Here is a 27,160-nt window from a genome sequence, read left to right as displayed (position 1 = left end):
CAAAAATTGCTTGAAAAGTCCAGGGTTTTAATGTCTTCTGAATCTGTTGCTTTTGAAATTAGGCATTTCTGTTAAGTACTGAAAATGTATTGATGATATTATTCAATAGAAAAAATAACTAAATGTAACAAAGGAACTGACTGAATATAAAAAATTTGGTATGTCACTGTACATCGTAATTTTAAAACACGAATCTGTCCTTTTATATTTTAGTCAAAGATGCAGGCATCTCTGATATGCTTGTCACAGTAAATTTGAAAGTCACAAGTAGTCAAAAGATTTGAAAATCATTTCAAGAGGAATACAACATTTGAAAGTTATTATAGCTAGTCAACATTTGAAAAACATTTAAAGTGGTTGGTTTATAGATATTGTATTTAATATGATGGCTTAATTGATAAAAAATTATTGGTAACTGCTATTCCATCAACTGTAATTGAAAATAATTGGTAACTTTACAAAAATAAGAATAGATCTTGAATTTTATATTTGGAAACTTGCTTTTAAGTGGTGTTTAATTAAAGCAAAGTTTCTATTGTTGCATGTGTATTTTTTAACCCATACCATTTGACCCATGAAAGTGCAGTGGGTAGTATGGCTGGAAGATAATGGGGGGTGGCTCAGATGTTACATAAGTAGGGTACCCTGCCTCAGCCACAAAGTACGGAGCAGGCTGATAAAAGCAAGTTACCTTTTCTGTATTAGGTAGAATATTCAGTTCTCCAAGTACTTTCAAAGCCATCATGGTGATCAGGTGGAGAATCTGTCTTCTTTCATGACTCATGAGACAAACGGTGCTTTCATTCACAACTCCACGCAAGGTCATAAGGTAGTCATACTTGGTCATTCCTTCACCTATGAAATGGTTGTGGAGGTATGATTCAATTTTCTTTTGTTGTTCTTCTATATGAGGAAAATCAATAAAGAATCTAGAGCACATGTAACGTTCTAGGTTTTTGATTTCTGACATACAGGCTGGTTTGAAGCCATGAACCAGCAAGTTGCAGTACTTCAGAAGGCCACCACCTCTAATCTCTTCAGGTTTCCTGGTAGATATGAGCTTGTGTTGCAAATGCGTCATTGCTTCCTGGAAGTCTCCATACATGCTTTCAGCTACCACAACAGGATAGGACTCTTTGGTTAGCTTGGCATTTTTGTCACTGTAGAAGTCTAACATGGGATCCAAAACAATTTGAAAGGAATCTACACTAAATTCAAACTGCCGTCTGAGTGAACTCACAAATTTTAGTTCTAAATTCTTTCCAGTGTTATTTGAAAGGGAGATAAGACTCCAACAATCATGTCCATTGCAAACCTTGACGAATTTCTGTACGTAAGCCTCTTTCATGATATCTGGGGAGATCTTTTCCTTCTTTACCCCTTTTGGTAAAAAGTCAAGTAGACAACCTAGAACTGCATCCTTAACAACCTGAAATTCTTCGTTACTTGGAAGCTCAACACCAAAAATAATGTCCAGATCCTTATAGCTGATTCCATTATGGCTTGCAAGTATGTAACTTGCTATGGAACCATTCAATCTGGCATCTTTAACAATAATTCCTTGCCCTATGAGTTGATCTTTCACAACATGAATGATGTCTTTTGGTTTTACCTCCATTGTGGGGAAATTCCCCTTTCCATGAATTGGAATTACTTCATCTAACACTTGATCCAGTGTTATAACTTGATCCCAAGTGAGATTGGTGAATCTGATTTCAGACATTGTGAAGTCAGTAGATCACTAGACAGCAAGCAAAATATTGGGAAGAAATATGTTAGCACCTTAAAATCAATGCTAAAGCATATAAAAAAGTTAAAAATAGACTTACCCTCAACATAAATCATGATAATACTAGGAAGGAAACTACCAATATATTTAATCATATTTAAATATAAAAGTGAAATAAAAGCCACAATTATTATGTCAAAGATGTTAGATACATTGATGAATGCAAACAGATTTCTCAGGAATTTGCTGGAGTGACTGTTGATACAAAATGGTGGCCTTTTTCAATCTTTCTTCATGTAAATCCTATGATGATGGTATTTCTTTGGAGATATAAATTTTGCTCATGGGATAACCATGATGTATCATTGAGATTAATTATCATGATTTTAAAGTGAGATCAGGTAACATGTCTCTGTGTTAGAACCAATGGACTCAATAGCATAGTGTTTACAAACAATATACATAATCTTCAATCCCATAAGCATCAGATCACTCTCTCATATACTTTTCAGTTTCATACATATAACTACTCTTACTTTAAACAATATTACTGAAGTCTTCTGTTAGAGTATGAGCTCCTTTAATTCCTTAATAAGGAAAGTACCAAATTTAACACCTCTTCTATGTGCCCAGTAGCCCTTTAAAAAATGTTAGTTGAAGGAATGTCAATTTAAAATGAAAAACAGATGAGATTACTAAATTTGTACCTGAAATGAGAATAAGAATATATAAACCCATAAGATTCCTAAGCTTTAAAAAATGTTCACTGTAGATTTGCAATATAATATGCTCAGATAATTTTATAGTTTAGGGAATTTTAGGAAGTTAACATTTTATAATGTATAGTAACACTATAAATGCAAGTAGATATAATCATGTAATTATGTACAATCACAGTGATTACATGGATCTTCAAGTACATTAATAAGCTGTCTAAACAAATAAATCTAGGAAAGTAAGTAACATTCAGCACGGATATAGTTTTGGGGTTAGGCATTTGTTCCTGACTTCCAGAAATAAAAAACAATAGGAAGCTTAAGATAGATTTGTGTAGAAAGTATTCATATTTCACCTATCTAAGGAGCTATCAAAACAGAATATAAATATTTGAAATTTAGTATTATGTACTTCCCTAGTAGAACTACAGTAAACGGAATCATCTTATTTGACATCTACATGGACTAGTTTGATAGTACATGCATTTTGCAAAAGGCCAATTAAGCAACAGCATATCTGTGTTAGTGAGAAGGAAAAATTAAACCTATTCTGTTTCTCTGTATGAAATCCTTAGAAATACGAACTACAGACTGAATATTTATTTTTATTATATGATGAAATGACCCATGAAATAGGATGCTTGTTTTAAGCCACTTTAATGACTGTCTATACAGTTTTATCAGCCACGTGAATATCCAAATCAATCCTTAAAGACGGATGGATCAAACTGACTACATATCAGGCTTTCAGAATTTGATAACTTATCTATCCAATGAAATGATCTATATAGCATCTTTAGGACACTGGAAAGAGCAAGATGCTACATGAAGTGATACAACATGCAATGAGAACTGGTAATCTTATTTTCTAATTCCTTCTCCTGAAATTATCACTGAATTATTACAAGCTAACAGTTTGTTATACTCAAATTCTCAATCTAGAAAAAAATAGTTCATAATACTGGATGGCTTCATGTAAAGGTTTTAGGAAGAAAAACAATTTACCTAATACACATTTTTAAAATATCACATATAAACTATAAGATTTTAATTGATCATACAGCAAAAGTTCTAAAATTCCTTCTTCATGTGCAAATTTGTTTTGCAAATATACATTTTCCTTTCCTTAATGGCAAATTTCCATTGTCAATATCAGTAAAAATTTAAAAAAATTCAATGTTCTAATCCTAGGCCTACAGTCTTCATGTAAATCATCTATGATCTGAAAATAAAGGAAAACACTTATGTTGCTATATTGACATTACTGAAATTACCAAATTCTTTCCCAAACAAAAGTTGACAGGACCTTTATATACAAATAAAACCATTCAGAGACATAACTAAAATAAATCATTGCCAAAATGCAGAATTCCTTGATCAAAAGATATCCTTCAAACCAAGAAATACGAAGCCCTACTTAACATCTTGGATCTGTTCCTAGATACCAGAGAAGGGAGAAGATAGGATTTTGTTTCCCAAACAGAATCACAGTAAGATCTTGCAAAGATAAGAAAGTGGCCCAAAATTCAACCTCACTTTACACCAGGAAAGTGGTGTAGAAAAACTGTCCATCAGTGTGCAACTTTCCAATAGCCACTTAGTTATCTATGCTAGTGATTTCCAAACGTTCTAGTCTTTTCAATTATCTACAAGCTTTAAAAGCACACATATAAAATAGTTAAGGCCTAGCATTTCTTAATAATTACAGAAACAGTGAAGACAACTTGCTAGGATGTGGAGAAATGGTGTCCCTGCATGAGCAACACATTTTTCAACTGTCTAAATCAAGGCTTTAATAATCAGTTAGTTTTTTTTAACTTTTCTCTAGCCATAAATATGAAAGCTTGTTTTTAAAATCAAGTCTATTTTATTGACATATCATTACTAACTGACAAATTCTGAGTTACCATATCACTAACTACCTTTACTGTTATATAAGAAAATGAAAATTATAAATTTTTTAAATTAGCCCTAGAAAAAAGTATAATTATGATAAAAATTTGTGATACATATACACTCAAACATACATATACATATAGACATATATAAGCACAAAATATAATAAAATACATGTCACAATGGAGTAAATATAAGTGATTTGTACTGATCTGGAATCTATACATGCCTCCAACAAGGCTGACCTCTATTAACATGAATAATCAAGATTTGACAATAATGTTATGCTCCGTTTGGCACAGCTACTGTTCATTTTCACATAATGTACAATATCAATGTGTTATTAGTACAAATTTCAAATATGGCATTAAAGTAATAGGACTTATCTTAATGTGTAGATTATGGCTCCATATTTAATCACATATAGTAGAGTCAATCACCCATGTATCAAAAACAGCACATTAGAAAACTTGTTGGGAAACTTAATTTGAATTTTCTCAATCAAAAGTATGGCTAAATAGAAACTTTGGATGAATGTCATGGTAAAGGTGGAAAAACTGCAACAAAGCCACCCACATTGCTTATAATACTGTCTTGAATACAATCCAACTCTTAGTTACTGAAAGTGTGTTTACTGAGTGAATTATAAAGCTACATTTTCATGAGTTAAAATTCCAAATTCAAGGTAGAAACTCTTCAATAACTTTCCACATAAACCTCAACAGAAGCACAAAACATGAAATTTCTAATTATCGTTTTCAAAATGTGGAGATCAGCAGTTCACATTGCAGAATATTTAAAACTTCTTTTGGCTCCCTGTCTTCTCCCAATTTACTTATCCTTTAAGCTAACATTTTTCCCATCTAGCCTAACCTATTAGTATGCCTGTAATGTATCTGACTATAGTAAATGCCCAAATCAATACATTGTGGTTTCCATTATTCAACTGGTTAAATTCATCTGGGAATGCAAAGCAAAGCAAGCAATTTGCCAAGATATCACAAAAGACTGTGAATGGATATTTGTATAACAAATAAAATGTAATTGTTCTCCCTATTACAACCCTATGTTCCCTCTGACCATGGGAAAAATAGGAAGTTAGCCACTCTTTACCTGTCTATATTAATCTTAGAACTATATTTTCAAAGAGAATGAGAAAAGATGTCATACTTACATTGAAAGGATTACTTTCAAGAATGCAATATAGTTGAGTTAAAATGATTATTCAGATCCTTCAGTGAAGATAGGAATTTTCGTATTATCACTGAATAAAGTCATAAACCAATCAGAAAAACTGCAAGATAATACAAGCAAAAATAAAGTTAATAGGTATTATATACAAAAAATATAATGATGTCCCACAGCCAAGTCCTGCAAATTATATATATACATACATACATGCATACACACACACATACATATACACAGAAGAAATGATAAAATGATTGCTCTAAAATAGTGGTTGTCAAATTTTAACATGCCTAATGCATGTTAAAATTTGACAACCACTATTTTAGAGCAATCATTTTATCTGTGTGTAAATACACAGATTTCTGGGTCCCACCTCTAGAGTTTCTAATTTAGCAGGTCAGATGTGGGGCCAGAATATCTGCATTTCTAATAACTTCCAAGATGATGCTGATGCTACTGGTCAGGGAATGACACATTAAGAACTGCTACACTAAAGAAAACTGAGAAGAAATGGTAAAGGAAAAGTAGTCTCAATAGCAGTGCCTAGTCCCTCATATTTTGGCTATTTCTACTAAATTTAAAACATTACATTAAATAATACAGAAAATTCTAATCAAAGTGAATGCGCTTTTAAACCATAAACTTTTGAAAACATTTTAACAGTGCAATATTGTTTTGTGAGCTGGACATTAAGGCTAGTAGAAAGTCTTTCTAAAGCTTGTACGTATTGTGGTCCTAAATCTAATTAGTTCTCTTACCTATAATAAATGATTGTATACAAAAATGAATTCTTGTACTTTAGAAACTTTCAAGTTATATATCCATATATACCTACCTATAGACAAACAACAAGATTTTGGTCAGAATGTATTATATTTCACCAGTATAAAGAAGTATTAAACATGATTTGACTATGGGAAAGAGGTATTAGATATTTTATTTGACATATTGCCTTTGTTTCCAAGAGAAGATATTAATGTCTGTGAGAAATAATGGTTCAGTATTTAATTAAACAATTATTTACTCATAATCAACCATTATCCCTTTAAAATACAGATACCTATTTCAGAAAAAATAGTATTTTCTTATATCAAGAAGAAAAGATGATACATATCAAATAATATCAATTTGATGTTTCCATGCTGTGTTCAATAAGATTGTAGAATACCCTGAATAGTATACTGCAATAAAAAAACTATAAAATAAAGTGTTAATCATCTCACAGAAGTCTCTTGCATTGTTTTCACTCTGTCAAAAGTAAAACTTATATTATTACTTTAACCTAAAAGAAAACTACCATTGGTATTTTACTCATTCAATACTGAAAGGAACAACAGTAAATAAAATACTGATTTTGATACTTGTGAACCAATAAGCCAGGTAAGGTCAGACAGAGCCCTCACCCAGTCATTAACTTTGTGTCTGGCTCCATGATGAAAAATGTAAGATGTCTACTGTTTTGTCATTTTGCTCTTCAAAAATAAAGTTGTGATATCAGTTAACTAGTTGGATGCTCAAATCATATACTTTTAATAATTGTTGGGAAATACAGAGGGAGCTGTAAAAGGAATAAAGCATTAAAATAGCTATGTAGCAATAAGAGAAACCCTTTTAACCAAATTATCTTAACAGTGAAATTTGATTTTCTTTTCAACTATCAACACTGCAGATATCTTTTGTGCTTGTTTATTGTGCTAATCCAAAGCAAAAGGATACCAAAGATAGTAAAAGGCAAAGCAAGTGAGTTGTTTTAAATGGTTCAAAAGTGATCTCTGTACCAACAGAGAGCTCTAGAGCTTTAATTGCCTAATTATAGAGAAAGCTAATTAAAAGCAGAAATGTGTTTCCAATAGTCCTTATTGTATCAATAAGAATGAGACTGATAAAGAAAATGTGGCACATATACACCATGGAATACGATGCAGCCATTAAAAAGGATGAGTTCATGTCCTTTGCAGTGACATGGATGAAGCTGGAGACCATCATTCTCAGCAAACTAACACAGGAACAGGAAAACCAAACAACGCAGGTTCTCACTCATAAGTGGGAGTTGAACAATGAGAACACATGGACACAGGAAGGGGAACATCATACACTGGGACCTATTGGGGGGTGGGGGGCTAGGGGAGGAATAGCATTAGGAGAAATACCTAATGTAGATTACGGTTTGATGGGTGCAGCAAACCACCATGGCATGTGTATACCTATGTAACAAACCTGCACGTCCTGCACATGTATCCCAGAACTTAAATTATAATAATAATAAAAAAGAATGAGATTGAAAACAAATGTACTTTTAATATACTTTGCCTTGAAAAAGTCATTGATATTTTGCAGTTTTCTCTATACATCAAAGATTTCTCTAATTTTTCCAGATATCTTGAATCTACAATAATTGTACATATTTTCTTTTCTGAATGTCTACTATATTTAGTAGACATTCAGATATTCTATTTAATAGATACCCATATAACTTTGAAGTAATTCTTAGAATAGCCACCAAATTAGAATATATGCCCCTTTAAAGGGAGATATTATTCCATAGAATAATTTAGATTATAGGCTATGGAAAACTAGCAGTAGGGTGTAAAAAAATAGAGGTACATATACTTAAAGTTGACCCCATGTTGTCCACCCCATCTTTAAATTAAGATTCCTAGTTGCAACACCTTAAGGCAGATACTTTATCTATGGTTGTAACACTAATTTATTCCTGTAATAGCTAAGGCTTTAAAATGTGTTTAAAATAAAATGGAAATTAAGAAGTTGAAAAGAGCCAGTTTTTATTTTCAATTAGGTTCATTAGTTTTTTGTTCCACTAACATCTGGATAAGTTTTGCTTACAAAAGAAAGAACTAAATCTGTGTTTAGAGTCCAATTGTAGATTCAAAATATTTAAAGGAACTTTGTTCTCAATAAAAGATAGCATTAACATTAAGCTCTGTAGACAATATATGAAGATCCTTTTATAAATACCATAATCAGAATATGTTCATCAGTTGTTCTAAATAGACAGCTACTTTATCATCTGTTCAAAATATATATCTTGAGTAAAATTTGTTGATTGATTTTAATAATATGTTAGTCTGTCCCTCTTTGAGGACTTCTGTATTAATGCATTACATTAAAAATAATTATAAAGCAATCTTGAAACATATTTCAGGTTAAAATCTGGCAAAGGATGAAAGTTTTAAATCAAAAAGTATAACAATTTAAATGAAAAACTGTTTTACATGTTTCCAATGTTTTTATCTAGGTAAAAAGTATAATATTTAGTTTATCTCTGTATTGTTGAATTTGGAATTGTAATCTAGATGTGTGATATTGTAATAGCCAAACACAACAAATTTAAATAAGTATGAGGAAGTCATAGTAAGACTAAGCTATTTGCATGCATATATTAAACTTTTATTATTGTGTAATTATAATTTTTATATGATTGACCACAATACTTGAATTGCACAAGAATACTTACATCACAAAATACTGTATCATTTATGCTATAATACATTGTGGATGTTAACACTGTTGATGTGCTGAGTCTATAGCATTCAAAGTTTCAGAACGGAGTTCCCAATAACTGTTCACTTATATAGTATTAGTCATTTTCAAATTTCATTCCAAAAAATGACTCACATTACTATAGATAATGCTAAAACAACTCCAATTTGGGTCAATTCACAAACTTATTTTAGTTGCAATAAGGTTCATATACCAAAACAATACTTGCAAAAATTCACTTGTCCAGGACTCTACTAACGAATGTGTTCATTTCCAAAATTCATAGCCACTCACAAACGTACCTCAGATAATTGTGAAGCTTGAAAAAGAGATGTTTATTTTTAATTCTTAATTAAAAATGTCTTTAATTATATTTAAAATGAAGTTATTTCACACACTTTTAACTACTATATATGGGGTAATGCTCGGAGATGTATGTAGGCAATGTTTTTCAGGGTTGACCCATGCTAGGAGGAGGAGAGCTTCAATTTATCTTGTACCAAAAGATGATGGGAGTGTTAAAGATTTTAGTTTCTATTCAGACCTATGAGAAGGCAGGCATATACTTTCCATGTTAGTGCTATTTATATCCTGCTCTGTCATTTCTTTTTAACTTTATGATCATCTCTTTTAAAATACTATGCTTAGCTCCATTTCCCTTCTTTTGTTTGTTTGTTTGTTTTGTTTTTTGAGACAGAGTCTTACTCCATTGCCCAGGCTGGAGTGCAGTGGCGCGATATCGGCTCACTGCAACCTCCACCTCCTAGGTTCAAGAGATTCTCCTGCCTCAGCCTCCTGGGTAGCTGGGATTACAGGTGCCTGCCATCATGCCTGGCTAGCTTTTTTATTTTTAGTAGAGATGGGGTTTCACCATGTTGGCCAGGCTGATCTCAAACTCCTGACCTCAAGTGATCCATCTGCCTCAGCCTCCCAAAGTGCTGTGATTAGAGGCATGAGCCACCATGCCTGGCCTCCATTTCCCATTTTAAGAGTCAAAGTGTTCTTACTGACAGAGATTTACACAAATTCCAAGTTTCCTGTCATTTGATGTATAGAGAAATAACTTCTTGAAATTCTTACATGTAGGTGGAACCATACTACAAGATCCTTGACTTAAGAGGCTTAGGTGAAAGATTCATTGGAATAATTAAAATAAACATGCTAGGCATCTATAAACATGAAGAGAAAATAGCATACAGGTCCCAAAAAGGAACAGTTCTCAATTTAAGAGCTTGGTGCGCAGAAGCTTTCCCCAGGCTAAACTTCTGCCCCTAATCCCAGAGAAATCTTACCACATTCTTCTCACTCTGCCCTAACCCAGATAAATACAATTCTTGCTGTGTTCACTTGTTTGTATTGCTATGGCTGTTATCTATTGCTTCTAAGGATAAAAGTGTACACTGTTATAAGTAAATGATTGCCTGGTTTCTTTCAGGTTTAGCACCATTCCCTTGTAGTGTGGCAGCAAGAGAGAAAAGTTAGGCAGTTAGGGTGGGTCCTTGGTAAAACTCCTTTAAGCAGAGAAACAGCCTGAAAAATCAGGCTGCAGGCACAGATAAGAAAACTTGCACAAACCTCTGGCCCACTCAGATAAACGAACAAGGCCCAACATAGAAATGCCTTTATTCTTTGTGCCTAAGATATGCCCACAGCCACTTTAACAAGGGAACAAGGCTCAGCATAGAAAAGCTTTTGTCCTTTGTATAACCAGCAGGCTTCAAGGAAATAGTCTCTTCTCCTTTTGTGGGCATATACATGGTGTGTTCTGGTGGGTTCTGGTGGTCACTTTCATTTCCTTTTCTGGACAAGCTTTGGACTGTGAGCCCAGTCTCTATGAATCATCACTTCAGCTCCTGATTGGTCCCAGGGCCAAGCTTTCACTTCAGCTCCTGATAGGTCCAGGCTAAGCTAAGTAGCCCCTATGAATCATCACTTCAGCTCCTGATTGGTCCCAGGCCAAACTAAATCACACTTTCTCTAAGCAAGCCTACAGATTAAGTATATTCCTTCCCTTCCCAGTCCATAAAAACCCTGGACCCCAACCTCATGGTGGGCAACCAATTCTGGCACCACTCTCTGCTGCAGAGAGCTTTCTTCTTTCACTTATTAAACTTTCGCTCCAATCTCACCCTTGTTTCTGCGCTCCTTAATTCTCTTGGACATGAGACAAAGAACTCCAGGTACTATCTCAGACAATGAAGTACTGCTACGTATTTTGGTGCACTGGCAAAAATACAACATATTTTACTGCATTGGCTGGGAAGAAAGGGATTCAGCTAAAGGATAAGAGCAGACCATTAACTCTTTACTTTCATTTCCAAGGCTTCTTATCCTAAGTATTTTTTCTCTCAAGAGCAAACAAAAACAGTGGGTCCCTTTCAGCCAGTTAAAAATGAATAGTGTGGCTGCCAGCCTTAAGACTCAGGGGAAAGGCTTGCTGGAGAGAAATTTTTAAATCTCCCTTTGCCCTCACATGTTGAAAATGTTGACTCTGTTCCAATCCAGTTTCCTTTCACAAAGGACCTAATGTCATGTGAGGCCAGAAGGAGGTCCTCGGGGCAACTGAAGGCATCTGGCTGAGGCTACACTTCAGTGTTACCTGGAAGCCCTTGGACTAACTCCTGTCACCAACAGCCCATTAGGGAATTGGCACAGGGACTTCCAGGCTTTTTCTATCACATTTTCCTTCTTTCTTTTTGCAACTATCATGTTTCCTATCCCTGCTTTGTATGCAATGTTGTAGATGTTTCTGCAACCTGGGGATATAGTCTTATTGGGCAAAGTCAGCTGGAGCCTTAGGAATGTAATTCAACAAATTATTGTCTCTGTGGTTTCCTTAAAATGGGGGATTCCGAGACCTGAATCTGAAAACCTATTTATCTCCCAACAATAGCACTCAATGGAGTTAAACAGGAAGCTATTTCTCCCCAAGCAACTATCCCCCCACTTCATTTAAGCTGTTCCTTTTCCCATGTGAGAAGCCAGCACTGCCCAGCAGAACTAAAATACTTTTCTATGAAACAAGTTGATATGGTTTGGCTATGTCTCCACTCAGACTTCATCTTGAATTCCCATGGGTTGTGGGAGGGACATGGTGGGAGGTAATTGATTCATGGGGGAAGTCTTTCCTGTGCTGTCCTCATGATAGTGAGTCTCATGAGATCTGATGGTTTTAAAAAGAGTGTTTCCCTGCACAAGTTCTCTCTCTTTGCCTGCTGCCATCCATGTAAGACGTGACTTGCTCCTCTTTGCCTTCCAACATGATGGTCAGGCATACCCAGACATGTGGAACTGTAAGTCCAATTAAATCTCTTTCTTTTGTAAACTGTCCAGTCTCAGGTATGTCTTTATCAGCAGCATGAAAACGGACTAATACACAAGTTAATTTTCTTCTGCTGGGAGACATACTTTAAGACAGCCTATCAAGCCCTAAAACTCTCTTTTGTCAAAGTTTTTATCTAACAATTCAGACCTTACAGCACCATCTAGTGGGATGGAATTTTTCTCCTTAGGGAGCCTTGTCAGCTCTTTGCCCCAAATTTCTAGTTCCCCAATTTTTCTCTCTCTTACATCCCTCTATCAGTCATCAGGCCCTGTACCCTATTTGTAGTCAGAAAAACTCCACTTTCAATAGCCAGGAGGAAGCCATCCTGGTAAGACAGATTCCAGCCTTGATGCTGCCCCCATCAAAGGCAAAACAGCCATTCAGTCTTTGTGTTCTTTTAAGGCACATGCTGTGCATATAACTACACTGGCATTTAAACAAAAATGGGATTTTATGTTTGGAAGTCAATTGGTGCCATTCTCTGGAATTCTAATGTTTCACTGGGGCCATAGGAAGGGAAACCAGAGCTAGTATTAAAACAATCCCTCCGTTAAAGAGTCTTGCCCAAATCCAACTACTACATAATCTCTCTCAGGCCACTAGGGTACCTTGGGAGCCTCATGGGCCAAGTGGGTCTAGGAAACCAGCAAGATGGAGGGCTAGGGTCACTCTGGGTCACTCAGAAAAGAGAAAGGAGACACCTTCCCCCCTCCTCTTTTCTAGTTGGGTAACAAACCATCTGCAGTCTGTACTCCTCTTGAGTGCATTCTAAAACTCCTTTGACCCTAGGACTCTAGGAAACTCCTTTGACCCTAGGACTTTAAAGAAACAAAAACGGCATATATTCTATTGTACAAGCACGTGGCCGTCTTACCAACTGCAGGAGGGAGAGAAGGCCTGGCCTCCTCAGGGAAGTGTTAATTTCAACACTATCCAACGACTAAATCTTTTCTGCAGACCGTAGGGCAAATGGTCTGAGGTTCCCTACATACAAGCTTTCTTTGCCTTGCAAGATAACCCAGATCTTTGTAAGCACTGTAAAATTAATCCTGCCCTCTTGGCAGTCATATCAGCCAAGCCTACAAAAAATAACTCCCCAAAGTCAGAAAAACAAACCCCTGGGTAACTCTCAAATGCAACTTTTAAATGCCCTACCTTTCCCCCTTATCCAGGGCCCCCAGCAGTCATATCATCAGCTCCTCTGGCTGTAACACCCAAGAAACCCCCAATTTCGCTGCTGTTTCTGCAGGAAATGACCAATGGACATGGTACTATTGGGGTTCAAGTTCCCTTCTCATTGCAGAACCTTAAACAAACAAAGGGGGTCCTAGGCAAGTTTTCTAATGACCCCAATAAGTATATAAAGGCCTTCCAAAATCTAACCCAAGTGTTTAATCTTGCATGGGGAAATGTTTTGTTACTCCTAGCCAAACCCTAATGGCTGCCAAAAAACAGGCAGCCCTACAGGCAGCAGAGAGATTCAGAGACAAACACCATGTCTCCTATAGCCAGTCAACAGAGAAATCCAGTCAAAAGGGAAAAGACGGTGAAGAAGGAAAAAAAAAAAAAAAAGCAGGATCCTCATTCCCAATAGAATGCAGAGAACCAGAACCAAACATCTTAATTACTGTAAACTGTCTTTGTTAAATAAAAAACCAGATGGCTGAGAGAAACTTTAGTGAAACACACCTCCCTATCTCATAATTCAATTGAGGGACAGATAATCTTAAAAGACAAATTTATTACCCAGGAAGCCCCTGATATCAAAAGGAAACTACAAAAGCAGGCTATGGGACCAAAGAGTACCTTATAAAAACCTCCTGAAGGCAGCCTCCTCGGTCTTTTACAACAGAAACCAGGAGGAGGCCCAGGAAAAAGAGGGGAAACACAAGAAAAGAACAGAAGCAGTAGTGGCCACTTCACAGGTCTATAAAATCCAGAGTCCTGGCTAGGTGCAGTGGCTCATGCCTGTAATCCCAGCATTTTGGGAGGCCGAGGCGGGAAGATCACTTGAGGTCAGGAGTTCGAGACCAGTCTGACCAACATGGTGAAAAAAAAAAAAATACAAAAATTAGCTGGGTGTGGTGGTGGGGACCTGTAATCCCAGCTACTTGGGAGGCTGAGACAGGAGAACTGCTTGAACTCAGGACGTGGAGGTTTCAGTGTGCCACTGCATTTCAGCCTGGGCAACAGAGCAAGATTCTGTCTCAAAAAACAAACAACAACAACAAAAAATCCAGAGTCCCCTGGTGCACCTGCTAATTGCTATCAGTATGGCAAACCAGAACACTTCAAAAGGGAGTGCCCAGGCAATAAAAAAGCTACCTCAACTCTGTCCAGCTTGTGGTAGGGACCACTAGAAGGCAGACTGTCCCCAGAGGTGCAAGTCACCAGGTCCAGGGCCTGTCTCACAAATGATCCAGTAGGACTAATGGGTCCTGAGGCTCAACACCCTGGCTCCATCAACTCAGACTGCCATTATGACACAGGGACCCTGGGTAATTCTGGAGGTAAAAGGGAGGAAGGTAAACTTCCTTCTAAACACCGAAGCTGGTCTTTCTGTTCTCCTCCCTAATCCAGGCCTCCCTTCCTCCTATTGCACAATCGTGAAGGGCTTTGCACTAAAAGCTCTTCATAATTTCTTAGCTAAAAGGGAATATAGGGCCTCAAAATCTAAAGCTCAGCTCTGTCAGACTTCAGTAAAGTACGTGGGTCAGCCTTATCAAAAGGGATGAGAGCACCAGGTGAGAAAAGGATTAAGCCCATTTCCTTTAACAGTTAAAGAGGATTCTTAGGCATTAATGAATTTTGCAGACTGTGGGTACCTGGGTACAGTGGAATAGCTCATATACCACCTCATGAAAGAAACTCGAGCAGATAAAACTCACTCCTTAACTTAAGAATATAAAACTCAAAAGCTTTTAACCAGTTAAAGCAAGCCTTGCTTGAAAGCAGCAGCCTTCTTCAGTCTTCCCATAGGGAAGGCATTTAATCTCTATGTATCAGAAAGGAAGGTGATAACCCTGGAAATTTTAACTAAGGCTCAAGATGCAGCTCAACAATCAGTGGGCTATCTAAGCAAGGAATTTAACTTAATGGCTAAAGGATAGCCAGCCTGCCTCTAAGAAGTTGCAGTGGTGGTTTTGCAGGTGCCAGAAGCCAACAGGTTAACCATGGGGAATAACTTAACTGTTTATACCCCACACAATATAGCAGGACTGCTGTCCTCTAGGGAATGTCTCTGGCTAACAGACAATTACCTCCTCAAATATCAAGCTTTGCTGCTAGAGTGATCTGCAGTCAACCTAACCCCCCCCCCCCCTTGTCTGAATGCAGTCACTTTCTTCCAGAGAAAACTAGAAAACCTAAACATTACTGTGAACAGATAGTGGTATAAACCGATAAAAGAAATAATAAAAATCACTGTTTATATTCTCTGTAGTTTTAATAAAAATAATTTTCTTAAAAAGTTCTCAGCTTAATTAAAAGTGGATATCTAAGTTATAGGTATATTTTTAAAGGCCTTTATGTTTTTTCCTCTTCATAAATGTTGTTTTTCTGGAAAAAGCTTTTTCTCAGTCAACTGATTTATTTTTCTCCACTCTGTATTGCCACTCTTGGTGCATGCATAAAAGGCCCTAGGATAACTTCTGGTAACCCAGGACTCCTTGAGAAAACAGAAAAGTCACCACAAATCCCATCTTGGGAAAAATATCTGTTTTCCTCATTAAACCCCTGAAATTAGAGGCAAATAAATACCTCTCAAAATCTGTTTTCACCTTCCAGGTATACCTGTTTATCAGGCCGCAGAAACTACATACTTTCTGAGCCCTATTCTTAAATGGTTCCACCCTAAGCTGCTGGATTTTCTTCTGCCTGGCTGTGTAGTTATACATGTGTTGCGCGTGTAATGTCTATTTAAAAAGAGCTCTATTTAATTAACTTGAAAAAGGAACATCACACACCGGGGCCTATCACGGGGAGGGGGGAGGGGGGAGGGATTGCACTGGGAGTTATACCTGATGTAAATGATGAGTTGATGGGTGCTGACAAGTTGATGGGTGCAGCACACCAACATGGCACAAGTATACTATGTAACAAACCTGCACGTTATGCACATGTACCCTAGAACTTAAAGTATAATAAAAAAAAAAAAAAAAAAAAAAGGATAAGCACTTGGATCAAATATTTTTTAAAGGGAAAAATAAAAGCTCTGGTACCTTTCAGTTCATATGACTTTAATCTTTAAAAACTAAAAACAGCCTTAAAGATTACTGGTAAAATGCAAATATCTTCAAAATATAAATAGGTAGTCTAAATTATGCAAGTCACATACTAGTTTTGCTAAATATTTTAACGTTTTAAACTGCTTCTTTGGCGTTTAAAAACTGTTCAACTTGCCTGTTTCACAATGGGTAAGGTCTGGGGACATACGAAAGTAACCATGCCCCTAATAATGCTGAAAAAAGTCAAACTTTATCTGCACCTACTATATAATTAAAACAACTTACCAAGTTTTACATTAAAGTTAAAAATTGCTAAGAGTTACCATTATAACATGTAATTAAGTCTACTGTATTAGTCTATTTTCATGCTTCTGATAAAGGCATACCTGAGACTGAGAAAAAAAAAGAGGTTTAATTGGACTTACAGTTCCACTTGGCTAGGGAGGCCTGAGGATCATGGTGGAAGGTGAAAGGCACTTCTTATATGGTGGCAGCAAGAGAAAATGAGGGAGAAGCAAAAGTGGAAAGCCCTGATAAACCCATCAGATCTCGTGAGACTCATTCACTATCATGAGAATAGCACAGGAAAGACCAATCCCCAGGATTCAGTTCTCTCTCCCTGGGTCACTCTCACAACATGTGGGAATTCTTGGAGATACAATTAAAGTTGAAATTTGGGTGGGGACAAAGCCAAACCATATCAACTACTGCAAATGGATTTACATGCAAAGTGTGTGAAAAAAGTAAAATGTGTTTTTACTAAAAAAATTGTAAGAAGGCATGGAAATGTACATTTTGCCTAGGGATAAAGAATTTTCTCAAATAAAGCAGAAGATTTAAGCAAACTATGGAAAAAAACTGTATGAATTAATCTTACCATGAAAACTCTGTACACACATATTAACTAAATTCAAAAGAGTATTACATATATTTTTCTTTAAGTTCAGCATTAAAATAAAAGCACAACAAGGTACTCTTTTCAGCAAAATGTGTAAAGGGTTATAAAATGTTTGTAAAAGTCTCACATCATGATCAAACTGGTTAAAATTAAATATAATTGTCCATAAGGTTTCATTAAAATTGGGGTTAACATTAATAGTTAACTAATGCAAGGGTAAAATTTGGTTCTTTCTCTTGAACAGGATTTTCATGTAATACTAAAGGCTAATAAAAGGTTTTTGAGTTTTCAAATTTTTAAGTCATCATTTTAGAAAAACAAATAACTTATGGTAATCTAAAACTCCATTCATAACATCAAGTGTTTTAGATCAATAACATATTTAACAGGCTTCCCAAAATCAATTGTCTTTCCTGACATCTAGCTTTCGGATGCTACAGAGGGTCTCTGGAATGTCCAGAAAACAGGTAAACAGAATTATTTAACATGTTTAAATACATGGAATTGCCAAAGTAATGTTTAATCTTCTTCAGGTCATATTTCAGTAAATATTATTATTATTAATTAATTAATTTATTTTGAGAAATAGTCTCACTCTGTTGCCAAGGCTGGAGTGCAGTGGCGCAATCTCGGTTCACTGCAACCTCCACCTCCCGGATTCAAGCAATTCTCCTGCCTCAGCCTCCTGAGTAGCTGGAATTACAGGTGCCCGCCACCACACCGAGCTAATTTTTGTATTTTTAGTAGAGATGGGGTTTCATCATATTGGCCAGGCTGTTCTCAGACTCCTGACCTCAAGATCTACCCACCTCAGCTTCCCAAAGTACTGGGATTACAGGCATGAGTCACCACACCCAGCCTTCAGTAAATATTATTAACATATGTTATAAAACCATATGGGATGTCTAAGGTTCTAATGTTTAAATATATGCTATCAATTATAATTGAAATTATCTTAAACTGTTGTAAACCACAAAAATAACCAAATTTCTTTGACAATCGTGTTTCTAATTGTAAACACCCTGATCATTTTGTCATTTAAGACAATTGTCTGCTTTAATCCTCTTCATAAAAGGTTTATACTCAGCTGTAAAACTTTAACAGGTGCTCTGAAATGCAGGTTTCTAATAATGGAAAAGCATACAGGATTAATAAAAAGCTGAAATGTTTATAAATATCAAGCAGAACAAGAGTTAACTGAATGGACTGAACTAATAAAAAGCTAAAATAATCTTTTTAACTTTTGCTCAAGATATTGCTAATCCTTGTTTTGTTTTTCAGTCAATAAAACTTATTTTAAACTAGATACAGCCTTTAACAATTAAGTAAGGTATACTTCTGTAAACAAAATGTAAAACATGTTTGTTTCTCTCTGCCTGGTTCCTCTAAAATTCAGACACTAGTTGTAAGCATTCTTAACTTCTAACAATATATTGTTTGCATCAGTGCAATAAGAATGCATTTTCTTTTGCAACAGAACAATTTAAAAACTGGTGTTTTGCCAAGGGTTTAACTAAAAGAATGTGTTTCCCTGTAAGAAGTCCAGCTTAACTTGAAAAGCCAATAAAAGCCCCTTGGAAAAATTGGCCTCATATTTTGTCTACACAGTCCCTGTACAGGGTTCCTAATCTGTGGTGAGTAAAAAAGTCACTTTCTAACAGGCCCAGAACACCATGCTCTTGAAATCTCAGGAAAAAAGGAGTTTACCCAACTCATAGGCATTTAAGGGTGCAAACCCATGGCTGGGCTCAGCTTTAAAAAGTCCTATCTAAGATTCCTTGTAAAACAAAGTTCCATCAAAGCCCATCTAAAAGGTCTATGTAAAGGTAATTATTCTTGCTGCAGTTTATGAAATAATCAGTCCAAGTATGAGACTGAAGTCAATTTTACAAACAACACAGTCTTATCATAATTTGTTTTTAACAAAAATGAGGACTGGAGAAAAAAATTGTTTCAAAACTTATACAGCTGTCATTAATTTCTAGTCTCAGTAGTTGTTTTCAAGTTTTTGCCTACCTACATTTTAAACTAACCCTATTCCTGTAAATCGACCAGCAATCTCCAGCTACTGCTCAAAGGAAACAAAAGGGAATGGGTAATGTAGAAATCAAAAACAATATTCTAGTTCTGGAGAATTATCCCACAAGTCCTGCCAGGTAATAAAAGTAAATAAAGTGCCTATAAGTCACAAGTTTCTTTGTTTAAAAAGTAAAACCAAGAAAGCTAACCGAAGCCCAGCCCCTTGAATCCAAATCTTAACAGTCATAACTAGCCATCACTTAGCCTTGGAATTTTTAAGCCGTCTTTACCTCCACCCTTGTTTCATTGTAATACATGTACTCTAATAAACCACATTGTTTCTTCTCATCTAAAGGCTATCAAGCTACAAATGGCAATGCAAAAGGAACCATGCATAAACATGCCTTTCTTCCAAGGACCCTTAAGCCAGCCACAAAAGAAACTCTAGTTGCTGTTCCCCACACAACACCCCTCTCCAGCAAAAAGTAGCTAAAAAAATCAGCGCCTAATCTCCCTAACAGCAGTTAGGGTCTCCACTCATGATGGGGAGAATAAGAGAGAAACGGTAGGCAGTTAGGGTGGGTTCTTGGTAAAACTCCTGAAATCAGAGAAACAGCCTGAAATATCAGGCTGCAGGCACAGATAAGAAAACTTGTACAAACCTCTGGCCCACTCAGATAAAGAAACAAGATCCAACATAGAAACACCTTTGTTCTTTGTGCCTAAGACATGCCTGCAGCCACTGTAATAAGAGAACAAGACTCTGCATAGAAATGTCTTTGTCCTTTGTATAAGCAGCAGCAGGCTTCCAGGAAATAATCTCTTCTCCTTTTGTGGGCATATACATGGGGTGTTCCAGTAGGTTCTGGTGGGCACTTTTTTTTCCCTTTTCTAAACATGCTTTAAACCATAATCTTGGCCTCTATAAATCATTGCTTCAGCTTCTAATTCATCCCAGGGCCAAGATCTTTGGCCAAGCTTTCACTTCAGCTTCTACTAGGTCCTGGACCAAGCTAGGTAGCCCCTATAAATCATCACTTCAGCTGCTGATTGGTCCCAGACCAAGCTAAATCACACTTTCTCCAAAACAGCCTGCAAACTATGCACATTCCTTCCCTTACCAGTCCATAAAAACCCCGAACCCCAGCCTCACAGTGGGGAACCCATTTGGGCCCCACTCTGCTGCAGAAAGCTTTCTTCTCTTTTTTATTAAACTTTCACTTGAAACTCACCCTTGTGTCCACGCTCCTTAATTCTCTTAAATATAAAACAAAAAAACTCTGGATACTATCTCAAACAACAAAATACTGTTACATATTTTGCTGCATTGGGAAAACTACAACTGTAGCACTACCTCCCCTTGCTACTGTTCCTCTACCCCTTCCAGTGGCTGTAGCTGGTAGAGATTTATAGCTATGTGAATTCAACAGCCACCAAGTGAGCTTCTCTTGCTTCTGATGTACATGACGCAGAGTTGCTGCCTCTCCAAACTGCCACCAATTTCAGAGAAGCAAGCTGGCCAGAGAAATCTCCAGCCCCTTTTGAAGGGACTGGCTGATAATACTCTAGAGTACAATGGGCTTTCAAGCAAGCTGGGAGCTACAGCCACCTAGTGAGACCAAAATGCCATTCTCTCTGCACTGGATGCTGTGCAACTCACCATGACACTCACAGTAAACCCAGTAACCTCATAAGCTTTTTCCATATCATTCCAAATCACTAACCCCTCTGTGGATAACCCTGTCAACACTGAAGGGGACTCCAGAATTATAGCCAACACCATATACAACTTTCACATCCCTCTTGAACACTGTCTGAGGAAGGAGGAAAGTAGCAACTCACTGCAATGTTTCTAGAAAAAGCTTTTTTTTAAAAAAAAAAAATTCTGTTCACAGCTCTCTGTCTACTCACCACACCCTCTCAGACATTAAAACTTACCTCACCAACTGCTGCTCTCCTCAAACCCATCCCATCAAGGAGAAACTACAGGGGTGTGGTGCTAGCATGAGGCTCAGGAGGGAGCCTGCTAGTAAGCAAGCAAAAGAAGGGGCCATTAAAGAAAGATAAAATGAAATGCATTTTTTTTTTTTTTTTGAGATGGAGTCTAGCTCTGTCACCAGGCTGGAGTGCAGTGGCGCGATCTCAGCTCACTGCAATGTCTGCCTACCAGGTTCAAGCGATTCTCCTGCCTCAGTCTCCTGAGTAGCTGAGATTACAGGCATGCACTGCCATGCCTAGCTAATTTTTGTATTCTTGGTAGAGACGGGGTTTCACCATGTTGACCAGGATGGTCTTGAACTCCTGACCTCGTGATCCACCCACCTTGGCCCCCCAAAGTGCTGGGATTACAGGCATGAGCCACCGCGTCCAGCCATGAAATGCATTTTTTAAAGGGAGAGAAATAAAGAAAGAAGTAAATCATATGGAGTCTACCTACCCCAGGTGGGGTGATCTCTTATTACCTTCCATTCTCCTTCATTGCTGAACTTTCTCCTGTGGGATAATACGACCTTTCTCCTTTCCTACACCAAAAACTATTTTCCATTTTTTTCTTATAAATAATGCCTTTCCCTTTTTTTCTTATAAATAATGAATTTCCAACTTCCGACTCTGTAACCTCCACTTTTTCTCCCATTCCCCAACACACAAATAACTCCTCCTTCTCCTCACATTTCTTCAAGTATTTCCAACACAAATACAAATTTAAGTTCATGCTCAGAAGGCAGTTTTGCTGAAAGAAGTGGCATTTTTTTCTACTCAGTTTTTTTGTTAATTCTCCTTATCATGGGGAAGTCCCCTCCCTCATTTCAACACCTTCTGCTCTTGGTTTGGCTACAGATAAAATTTAAGTCCTCATGTTTCCTCTCGCATCTGCAGTTAATTTTCATAGGAGAAAAAGCGTGAATGATAATGACATTCTTTAAAGAAACAATTTCAAAATGCAGTCTTTGATATTTTACAATACAATTGGCTTAATAAAATCCACTAAGTTTATGATTAATTTGATTATTTTTCTAAACTTTACTTGCATTAAATTGTTCTACTAGAGGAAAATAAGGTAACTTCACTCTTAAAGTGCTTAAAAGCTATACAAGTGAGGTCAGGTGCAGTGGCTCATGCCTGTAATGAGGTCAGGAGATAAAGGCCATCCTGACCAACATGGTGAAACCCCGTCTCTACTAAAATACAAAAATATTAGCCAGGCATGGTGGTGCATGCCTATAGTCCCAGTTACTCGGGAGGCCGAGGCAGGAGAATCGCTTGAACCTGGGAGGCAGAGATTGCAATGAGCCAAGATCATGCCACTGCACTCCAGCCTGGCGACAGAGCAAGACTCCATCTAAACAAACAAACAAACAAACAAACAAAAACTATACAAATGAGATAAGTCATGAGTGCTTTAAAGGAAAAAAAATAATCTGAAAAGGAAGTTCAGGACTATATAAAAAAATACACAGATATGTAAACATGCTTGGTTACCTGATAATAACTGGAACTAATTACTGTAGTAATTAAAAACATTTGATATCTAAAAAAGAATTAGGTGTAGTCTTTTACTTTAAATACTTCACTTCAGAAACAAATTAAATTTTGAAAATAATCCACCATCAGGCTATTTATTGAGATGTCAATGTGTCAATCAATGTAGGATGTAGGGAGTTTTGTAACTCTCTTACTCTGGAGTTCCAAAAAAACATAGTAATTCTTAATACTATATCAATATATCAGTTATATTATGTCTTTTATCTCTTACTCTTGAGCTAGTTCAGAAAATAAAATATTAAAACAATTATTGATGCCCTTTTAAACATATTAACTGAGTTCAATTTTACCACAGCCATGATTTTAGGCACAGTTATTAATGAAAGAGATAATTTTCAAAGATATTTTAGTTGAATCAAGTAAGTTTCTGGACAAAATATGAACATCAATTTTGATGTGTGCTCAGAGTTAAAACTAAAAGAAAAACTCCCTTTCTACAAGATTTCTCACCGTGTCTTCTGATAGCAGACTTTGCCGAATTTAACAAACAGTCCTACTTTGAAGACTAACGTCCTTTTCCAGAGTTCTGCATCACCTGATCTCCCCACATTCTCTATACCTCACTTGCTGCAATACCAGGGTTACTGTTGCCAAGAGACAAGGAATATTATTATCGCATCATTAATGCTCTTATAGATGGGGGAATTTTCAAAAAAAAATTTAAATGGGGCAATTCTGAGTCCCAAATCTCAAAAAGGACAATGTTATATTGGATATATTAAAGATTAAAAACAAGTTCCTCAAGATACTTGAACTTAAGTTAAAAATAATGAAGAGGGAAGAAGGAGAAAAAAAATAGTGAAAATAACCAGTTAAACCATGTAGATTCGCATAGATAGGCAAACGTTTTTGTTTTGTAAGTATTGTAACTGCCTACATGTGACTTCAAAATTAAGTTGCAATTTCTGAAATACAGAATTTGGGGAAATATTTTCTATTTAATTCTTACCCCCAAGGGAACGTACTTTTTTTTTTTTTAAATCCTTAAACAATTAAAAAGAGGCTAGTCATGGGGGCTCATGCCTGTAATCCCAAGCAATTTGGAAGGCTGAGGCTGGAAGATTACTTTGAGCCCAGGAGTTCAAGACCAGCCTGGGCAATATAGAGAGACTCTGACTCTATAAAAAATTTAAAAAGCAATTAGCTCGGTGTGGGGATGCATATCTGTTGTCCCAGCTACTCAAGAGGCTGAGGTAGGAAGATTGTTTGAGCCCAGAAGGTCAAGGCTGAAGTAAGCCATGATCACGCCACTGCACTCCAGCCTGAGAAACAGAGCAAGGCTTTGTCTCAAAAAGAAACAGTTAAAAAAGTATTATGGTTGATAAGTATTATTGTTTTGAGTGCCAATAACTAATTTCCAAAAAGAACACTTAAAAGACAGAGTTCTTCCCAACATAATGTTTTGTTAGAGTATGTCCAATTTATAGAAACTAACACATAACTGTTTTAATAAGAATATCAAAATTACAAAGATAGGCAAGTAGGTAGATATAGGAAAAAATTATTTGGCTAAGTCAGTGATCCATGTGATATTTTTATGATAGATAATTTATAGCATTTTCCAGTAAAACATAGAAAAGACTAAATACATTTTGGAGGGGCCAAAGGTAAAACAAGATACCTGCTCAATGTTTTCCTGGCATTATAATATATGACAAATAAATACATAATTTTAGTAACATTTAAAACTATAATCCTTGTATATAAAGAATGTTACATTGGAGTTTAATTTTAAAGAAAAATATATGTGTACAGTTTCTTAAAAACATGAAAATTACATTACATTATATATAATACTGAATATACATTTTTAATTTTACACTTTTGAGTGTAGAATTTTTAAACATAATTAAATGGCAACAATAACTAAAAATTATATGATGCTTATAATGTGTCAGGTATTAAGTGCTTTAATTAACTCAATTCTCATTCAAAAGAATGCAAAGTATAGTGGAAGGGTCTATGATTCTGTTGAAAAAAAATAAATTATGCAAAGAAATTAATGAAAAGAGTAACAGATAAAATGGACATGATGTACAAAGAGCTAGCTAGCTAGGCAGGGGTTGGAGGAGGGGTTTTAAGTAGAATAAGCAATCAGATATTTTGTAGGGTGCCATTTAATATACAACCAAGGGGTATTGGAAAGAAATCTGAAAATGTCATAAGGCAGTTTCATTAATCAGCAATAATGAATTCTGTAAAGTACTACATGTTTAAAATAAAATACATATATCAGATATAGGTCAAATTCTCAATTATCTTTTTATAAAGATTTAAAAATATGTCTTTTACCAAGATAAAAAGTCAAAACAATATAATAACAAAGATAGTATAAGTATCAGTGAGAAAGAAGATGGGAAGAAGGAGTTTTGGGAGAAGAAGAAGACGAAACAGAAGTCAAAAGACAACTACTGCTAAATAGCTGTTTAGCAATCCAAATATTCTGGTTTCATCCCCATTCATTCCAAAGGCCATAATTCCCAATTTGACCAATAGTGTCATTCTCTTTTGACTCATTTTGGATATATATACTTTTTAAATCAACCAGAGTTTTGGGAGGCTGAGGCAAGAGGATCTGTTGAGGCCAGGAGTCTGAGACCAGTGTGGGCAACATAGCGAGACCCTGTCTTTGAAAAAAAAATTAAAAATATTAGTTGGGCATGGTGGCATGCACCAGTAATCCTATCTATTTGGGAGGCTGAGGTAGGATTATCGCTTGAGCTCAGGAGTTTGAGTCTGCAGTGAGCCATGACTGCCCCATTGCACTCCAGCCTGGGCAACAGAGTGTGAATCTGACTAAAAAAAAAAAAAAAAATCATTAAAGATCCCTTTTCAAGTAAGAATGATTTTTATGTTACTGAGTGAATTGTGGCATTTTAGGGCAAAAATGCAGAAATACTCTCAGAGCTCAAAGACTGGTTCTCTGAAATAACTCAGTCAGAAAAAAAATTTAAAAAAGATTAAAGAAGAATGAATAAAACCTCCAAGAAATATAGGATTACATAAAGCGACCAAGACTACATCTGATTGGCACCGCTGAAAGCAAACAACTTGGAAAACCTATTTCAGGATATTGTTCGTGAACATTTCCCAACCTCACTAAGAAGACTAACATCTAAATTCAGGAAATGCAGAGAATCCGTGCAAGATAATATACATGATGACCATACCCAAGACACAAAGTCATCAGATTTTCCAAGGTTGAAATGAAAGAAAAAATGTTAAAGGAAGCTAGAGAAAATGGAGCAGGTCACCTACAAAGGGAATTCCATTAGGCTGATAATAGACCTTTCCGCAGAAACCCTAAAAGCCAAAAGACATTAGGGGCTTGTATTCAGCATACTTAAAGTAAAGAAATTCAAAGTAAGAATTTCATAGCCAGTCAAACTAAGCTTCATAAGCAAAGGAAAAATAAGATTCTTTTCAGAAAAGCTAATGCTAAAGGAATTTATTACCACCACACCTGCCTTATAAGAGGTCCTGAAGATAGGGCTAAAAGTGGAAAAACAACAACAACAACTACAACAACAACAAACTATTACCAGCCACCACAAATACATACTTAAGCACACAGATGACTGATACAATAAAGCAACCACACAAACAAATCTGCATAATGAGTAGCTTATAACATGATGACAGAATGAAATCTGCACATATCAATACTCACCTTGAACATAAAGGTTTAAATGCCTCAATTACAAGGTACAAATTGGAAAGTTGGATAAAGAAACAAGATCCAATGGTATGCTGTCCTCAAGAGACCAATTTCACATATAATGACACTCAGACTCAAAGAAAAGGGATGAAGAAAAATCTTTCATACAAATGGAAAATAGAAAAAAAGCAGGGATTGCTATACTAATTACAGACAGAACAGATTTTAAAGCAACAAAAGTCAAAAAGGAGAAATCAGGAAATGATACAGTGGTAAAGGGTTCAATTCAACAAGAAGACCTAACTATTCTAAATATATATGCACCCAACACAGGAGCACCCAGATTCATAAGACAAGTTCTTAAAAACCTATAAAGATACTTAGATGACCACACAATAATAGCAGGAGACTTTAACCCCCCACTCACAGTATAAGAAAAATCACTGAGGCAGAAAACT

At 36.1% G+C, this 27,160-nt stretch overlaps 1 protein-coding gene across 1 annotated transcript; it reads right to left on the bottom strand.

The window, feature by feature from the left end:
* Positions 1–553: 553 nt before the first annotated feature.
* TENT5D (terminal nucleotidyltransferase 5D) lies at positions 554–23,615 on the bottom strand. The gene is given in 3 exon segments (NM_001194232.1): positions 554–1,741; positions 5,516–5,635; positions 23,495–23,615. A coding segment is annotated over 1 exon segment (1,170 nt). The 5' UTR covers positions 1,724–1,741; positions 5,516–5,635; positions 23,495–23,615.
* Positions 23,616–27,160: the final 3,545 nt, after the last annotated feature.

The sequence above is a fragment of the Macaca mulatta genome, chromosome X (genome assembly GCF_049350105.2).
Source record: "Macaca mulatta isolate MMU2019108-1 chromosome X, T2T-MMU8v2.0, whole genome shotgun sequence".
Taxonomy (NCBI): Eukaryota; Metazoa; Chordata; class Mammalia; order Primates; family Cercopithecidae; genus Macaca; species Macaca mulatta.
This window is presented reverse-complemented; position numbering and strand designations above follow the sequence as displayed.